The sequence below is a fragment of the Sinocyclocheilus anshuiensis genome, unplaced genomic scaffold (genome assembly GCF_001515605.1).
Source record: "Sinocyclocheilus anshuiensis isolate Anshui unplaced genomic scaffold, SAMN03320099.WGS_v1.1 scaffold918, whole genome shotgun sequence".
In the NCBI taxonomy this organism is placed as follows: domain Eukaryota; kingdom Metazoa; phylum Chordata; class Actinopteri; order Cypriniformes; family Cyprinidae; genus Sinocyclocheilus; species Sinocyclocheilus anshuiensis.
Window position 1 is genome coordinate 1,484,834 of NW_015540946.1, and position 6,448 is coordinate 1,491,281.

The 6,448-nt window shown below is 38.5% G+C and overlaps 1 protein-coding gene across 1 annotated transcript in view; it reads right to left on the reverse strand.

The window, feature by feature from the left end:
* LOC107689806 (PDZ domain-containing protein 8-like) overlaps positions 1-5,460 on the reverse strand; it is a 45,665-nt gene extending 40,205 nt beyond the window's left edge. The window contains exon 1 of the mRNA XM_016487966.1: positions 4,311-5,460. Coding sequence (XP_016343452.1) covers positions 4,311-5,197 — 887 coding nt within the window. The 5' untranslated portion in view covers positions 5,198-5,460. The remainder of the gene's footprint in view (positions 1-4,310) is intronic.
* Positions 5,461-6,448: the final 988 nt, after the last annotated feature.

Here is a 6,448-nt window from a genome sequence, read left to right on the forward strand (position 1 = left end):
GCACTGAGACACCCTACAGCAGTAGGGGGCAACAAGGGAGGCTTCCAAGGGGGCCTCAAGATCACTTATCCTGCTTTAAAGGGGTCATATGATGCGATTTCTATTTTTCCTTTTCTTTAGTGTGTTATGTAGCTATTTGTGCATGTATAAGATCTGCAGAGTTACAAAGATCAAAGTCTCCCACAAAAGGATTTATCTAAAAGAGAAGGCTGATCTAGACCGGCATAAAACGCCTCATTCAAACACGCCCCCACATCTCTACGTCATGATGTGGAAATATTTGCGTAATGCCGCCCAAATGTTCATGCAAAGTAAGAAGGCATGGTTTCAGGAACCGCAGTAGTGTTGATGCAACCATGTCAGGGAGACGATGTGTGTTTCTGTGCGAAAGCAAAAGCACTTTATTTGGCCTTCCAAAAGTAGATGCAATGAGGAATCATTGGTTAAGATTTATTTACAACAGAACAGCACAACCCAGACGTTCGATCCCCTTTCGGGCTTGAACTGATGGTAAAACTAAGGACATTATGTACTGTCTTTACATTTATGTTGAAAGCTGAAGCTCGTGATTATGGAAAGGGGCGTTACATTTCCGACGTGTGCTTGTGGTGTTCGGCCAGTCACAATGCACTGGGTCAGCTGGCCAATCAGAGCAGACTGTGCTTGTCAGAAGGAGGGGCTTTGCAGAAAACCAAGCGTTTGAGAGAGGCGGGGCATAGAGGAACTACAATAATGTACAGTATTTGAAAAATAATGTGTTTTTTGAACATTAAAGCATGTCAACATATTCTGTTACACCAAATACACCAAATAATGATCTTTAAAATAGCATCATATGACCCCTTTAAGAGTAAGACCTCCCGTTGTCCTGCCTTTGAGGACTGTTAAGATTTACATTTGGACAAAGGAGCTGGATCAGCGTAATAGACCATCCTCCACACAATAACAGAAGGTGTTTGCTGAGGAAATTAGAGCATTTCCTTGCATGAAAATGTCCTTTACGTTGATTCACTGAATCAGTGCAAATGCAGTGTTTATGTAAAATGTGCAATGGTCCAAACATCAGAGAGTGAACATTCTTCTATTTTGCATTTTACTTATATTGAAAAAAAAAGTCATCAATCATTTTTCTCAAAAGAGAAAGACATTGAAAAAATAAATAATAAAACAATTGAATAAATTAATAAAGGAATAAATACATACATAAATGCTGTAATTTAAAAGCTGTGTCAGTGATTTTAGACATTGATATTTCTATTAAAAAATGATAAGTTGAATTGAAGACAGTAAAGACATTAATAATGTAACTTAATAATTTTCATATAAATGCTGTTCTTTTGAACCTTCTATTCATCAAAGAATCTTGAAAAAAAAAATCACTTTCCACAAAACTATTAAGCAGCAGAACTGTTTTCAACATTGATAAGAAATGTTTCTTGAGCAGCAAATAAGCATATTTGAATAATTTCTGAAGGATCATTTGACACTGAAGAATGGAATAATGGATGCTGAAAAAATTAAGCTTTGCCATCACAGGAATAAATTACATTTTAAAATATATTCAAATAGAAAACAGCAATATAGGTAGTATTCCAAAAAACAAAACCCTAAAAAAAGAAAAGTTATCTCGTCATCCGAGCCATTAATCATTTTAACTTTCACCAGAAGCACCACTATAATCACTAAGTCAAACTCTTTCTTCATCCTGGTGACCCATAAAACGGCTATCTAAAAAACAGACAGCAAATCTATTGATTTGTCATGCCATATTTATTGCCATAGTATTTTAAAAGCATTTCAACCTCACTACGTAATTCAAGTCTCCGGCAGTTTTGTCCACACACATACAATTGTCCTGTTCTGAACACCTCCTCCATCTGACTGTGACACTTTCATCCCACACAGGGATGACTGAAACGGATTGTGGCCTGCCTGCTTGTTTTGTCCCTGGGCCACACTGTCTGCCTTTTAAACAAAGTTCCCACTGACGCACTTGTTTAATAGAGAATATTGTCAGCGCCTTAACGTCACCTCCCGCGTCACAAATTAAACAGTAAGTACTTTTCATTTCAGCCCTAAAGCAAACACCATTAAACTCTGAGGCGGTAAAACATGACTAGTGCATGAATTCTGTGCTGCACCCATCCACTTACATAAAGAGGAAAAATATCTCATCTCAAACACCAATGAAGTGATTCCGACTTTTGGAAAGATGCCAATACTGAGAAAATGAGTATCATTTAATGTCTCACATCATTGAGAAGTTCTTTCCCTCTGAGTAATGTAAAGCGTTTAGCTTCAGTAAGTTTGCTGCCGGCTGTGTATGTGCGCACTGTGATGACTAAAACTCTTTAGCTCTGCAGCACGCGTCCTTATGGTGTATAACAGAGGGCACAGCGTCAATGCCAGGATGCTGAATCCAAAGGAAAGAGAGAAATGTTATGAAAATAAATGTACTAATCGTACTAATCATGCTCTTGTATTGAGACACTCTAATCAATAGTTCAGTGTGACGTTTAACAGAGAGCGCAGTGATCTAATTCACTACTCTCACAATCCCAGCTGTGTTGGGTCAAAGTTCAAATTGCACCATTCGAACTGACGAAGATTACATTCATCTAGCCATTTTTGCCTTCCACTGACACTACAATTAACTTAATGGATAAAATCACAGTGTGGTGCTCAGTGCTGTGTTTGACTTTGTGATTTGCACATTATGTTCATATTGACTGTAGTGTACACTGTCAACAGAAAGCCGAGCAATTTGACTGATGAGCCAAAAAACGACTGTGCATCAGACCATTCTGTGCACAATGTTAAACCTAAAGAACATACAACACCTGAGAAATCCAGTCAAAGCACACACACTCTGAGATATCTTAATGTTTACTGGCAACCAAACGTTTTAGGTGTGCCAAGTAATGCTGAGTAATAGAGAGCAGTGAGGTGTAGGTGGATGAATCCTGCATGCAATCAATCCATAGCTTGGTTGAAAGCCTTAGTCACAGACCTTATTTTTTTTCTCGGCTAAAAACAGGAAGTAACAAAACCCTCTGAGTAGTTTTCACTTTTAAAGGTCAGGAATATGAGCACAGTAAAGGGAATCGTGATTGAATGGGGAAGGTGGCCTCCATTTCCAGTTTCACCCGGGGAAAATTAAGCACACTTGCTGTTCTCGATACACGACTCTACCAATAGTCTAGTGCCACAGTACTTCTGTCTGTTCACTTTTCACAACCCTTTTCAGATATGAACACACACTACCGGTTTCACAACCTCTTGAGACTCTTTGTGTACAATAAAAGCAAAGCTCAGAAAATAGCTTGAGAGATATCTTTTACAGATAATTAATTCAATTCAAGTTTATTTGTATAGTGCTTTTCACGATACAAATCGTTGCAAAGCAACTTTACAGAAAATTACGTTTCTACAATATATATAGTGTTAGCTTATCAGTGGTGACTGTCAGTTAATGTACATATGGCAGAAATGTATGGAAAAATCAATTAAAGACATAATCAAACAGACGATGAACATTACACTTTTCAACTTAATAACGGGTCTAATATTAATTGCCACCATTTGGGAGGTCTCTCAATAGAAATATACAACAACAGCAAATTATTTAATGTGTTGTTTAAAAGGTCTTTCATAAACGTCTTTTATTCTGCAGTAAAAATTTGTTGCTTAATTACACACACACACAAAAAATTGTAACCGTCAAGATGGCAAAAAATTACAAATATTATGACAAATAATACAAATAATTATAGTTACTACAAAATATTATTTTATAACATTATTATATTTATATTTTAAAAATATTATAAAATACTGTTGTTATTACAATAAAATAACAGATTAATGTTATTACAATAATAATAATAATTTGTTTTTAGTTTATTTAATAATTTTATTTTAAAAATTATTATATTATTAGTAGCTGCAGTATTAGTTGCTGCTGCTTTCTAAAAATAATTAATTAAATAATTAATATTTTAAATAATTAAAAATTGGTCAGACATACTATTTAACAAAATAATAATAATAATAATGATAATAATAATAGGTATTGGCATTAAACAATATCTCTACACAACACTGTCCAAAATCAGCTGAAAAATAACCCTGCAGGGAATGGATTTTTGGGATCAACTGCAATCATTCATCTTCAAGCCCCCAAACGCTGCCAAAGTTGAGGACATTCACTCCAGACCCGAGACCCCAGATGAACTACACTGACATGCCAAAGGCAAGGGACAGAAGTATTGCAGTAAGCATGTGACAGCAGTAAGACACTGAGACATTACCTTATTTTGTAGTTTGGTAAGGTGTGCTTCTTCTTGATAACTCTCTTGAGCTGATTGACTATGATGGAGGTGAGCTGGGGCAGAGGACGGCCCTCAAACTGAGACTTCACCTCGAAGTCTATGAGCGGGTCCTCCAGGAAGGAGAAGGACCAGTGCGTGAAAGGCGTGCGGGTGAACTGCAGCTTCAGGCGGCCCGCCACCCGGGTCATCTTCACAAACAGATAAGCCGATTTCCCGAATACTAAATCGACATCAATGGCCAGATGAAAGCCGCCGTTATATTCTAAGTCAACCTCGAAATTGAGCTCCTCTGGCATTTTGTCTTCATTGAGAGCTACTGGCTTCATGAGTCTGGCTGTTTTGAAGACGGGCACCGAGTTGCCCAGAGAGATATCCCGCAGACTGAGCCCCTCCAGCAGACGCCCGGCGGTCTTGGTCTGGAGGAGCTCCTCAAACTCTACTTTGATCTTTTTGGTGATCCAGTGCCTGATGACTGGGGTGTCTCGGAGCTCGCGGAATAAGAACAGAAATATGGCATTGAGGAAATCGCATGTCTCTGCTTTGGAGGTGTGCGGCGTGTCGCTCAGCGAAGGCGGTGGCGAGGACGGCTGCTGTTTGGGGCTGCTGCCGGGGACGGTGGTCTCTTGCTGTTTCGGGGAAGCGGCCTCTGGTTGTTTGGAGACATACGATGTGATATCTGATTGTTGCTGCGTTGATTCGGCTTGTTGGTTGCTAAAGTAATCCTTCAGTGCGGGATCAGGAACTGCTTTGACATACTGAACTGTCCTAGCGATAGGCTCGGGGCTCCTCCGGTACAACAGTAAGAGCTGCAGAAGGAGCGTGACGATGGCCCCGGAGAAGGCAGAAATTAATATCAGGTATATCATCTTCGGATCCCCCGCTGCGGCCTGCGGGTTAAAGTGTACTCATGTTCCGCTGTCAGCCCGATTAAACAAAAGCTAGTTCCACCTGGCCGCTCACAAAGCTGCCATATCATCTGCTCCTTTCCTGGGCTTCGGAAACTGCCACTGATTGGTGGAACGTAACATCGCGTCAACGCGCTGGAAGTCCTGCGTCATGACGGCATCTGCCGGGCAGCGACCGAATGGCTGTGATCGCAACAAATAAAGCATACAAATTGTCACAGGAAACGCACTGGAACGTTTTAAGCCGAATATTGATTATTCGTGTGTTTTTTTGTTATTATGACAATAAAACCATTTTTCATTTACTTTTTCCATAACATAGCCTATATGCAATAAAGATTTTTGAACTGGCAAATATCATAAAGAGGGAACTAAATGTAGTTTTCCAGCTGAATGGAAACGATGATATAATGGAAAGACCATGAGAACAAAAAACATATATAATTGTTATATAGGAAGTTAAATCAAACAATCTGGCTCCAAACCATTTTTTTAATTTAATAAATGAATGTGAAGTGTTTTGCATTGTTGTATAGATCAGTGAAGCAGCATAATTTTCTACTACAGTTTTTAGAGGTTATTATTTCCTCTCTGGAACCTTTATTATTATTATTAATAATTATTATTATCATCATCATCATCATTTATATTTACTGGTTGCATAATTTACCCAGTTAAAAGGTTGCATAGTATTGAACATTTCGCATTGTGTTGCTTATGATAAATAACTAAATAACCCGCCCGTTTGAGACTAATGGGCTGATGAGTGCTAATACATGAGATGACAGTTTTATGCTGTAAAATGAGAGTTTTATGATGCATTATCGCTGCATAATATAACAAATTTATTTATTAATATTGTCTTTGACAAAATAGACCCTATCTGCAGAGAAATTTAATCTTGCCAGACAGTCATATTTCGTACAATGCACATGCTGTATTTAGATTTGCAAGTAGGCCTAACATTTTGAACAGAGATATGCAGAGGCATATGACCTAAACAGCGGCTTTCTCAAAACTTAACCGAGCCTAATCTGTTTAAAAAACGTTTTCTCATACTGAGCCAGGGAGCTGCTTCTGAGGACTGTTTAGTTCTCAGCCAACAGCAATGCATATGTTTATTTAACCACTGGGTGTGCAGCCATTAACTTGATTGAAACAATTAATCCCCATGTTGGCTGGCAGCAAATACCCTCTCACAAATCCTGTTTG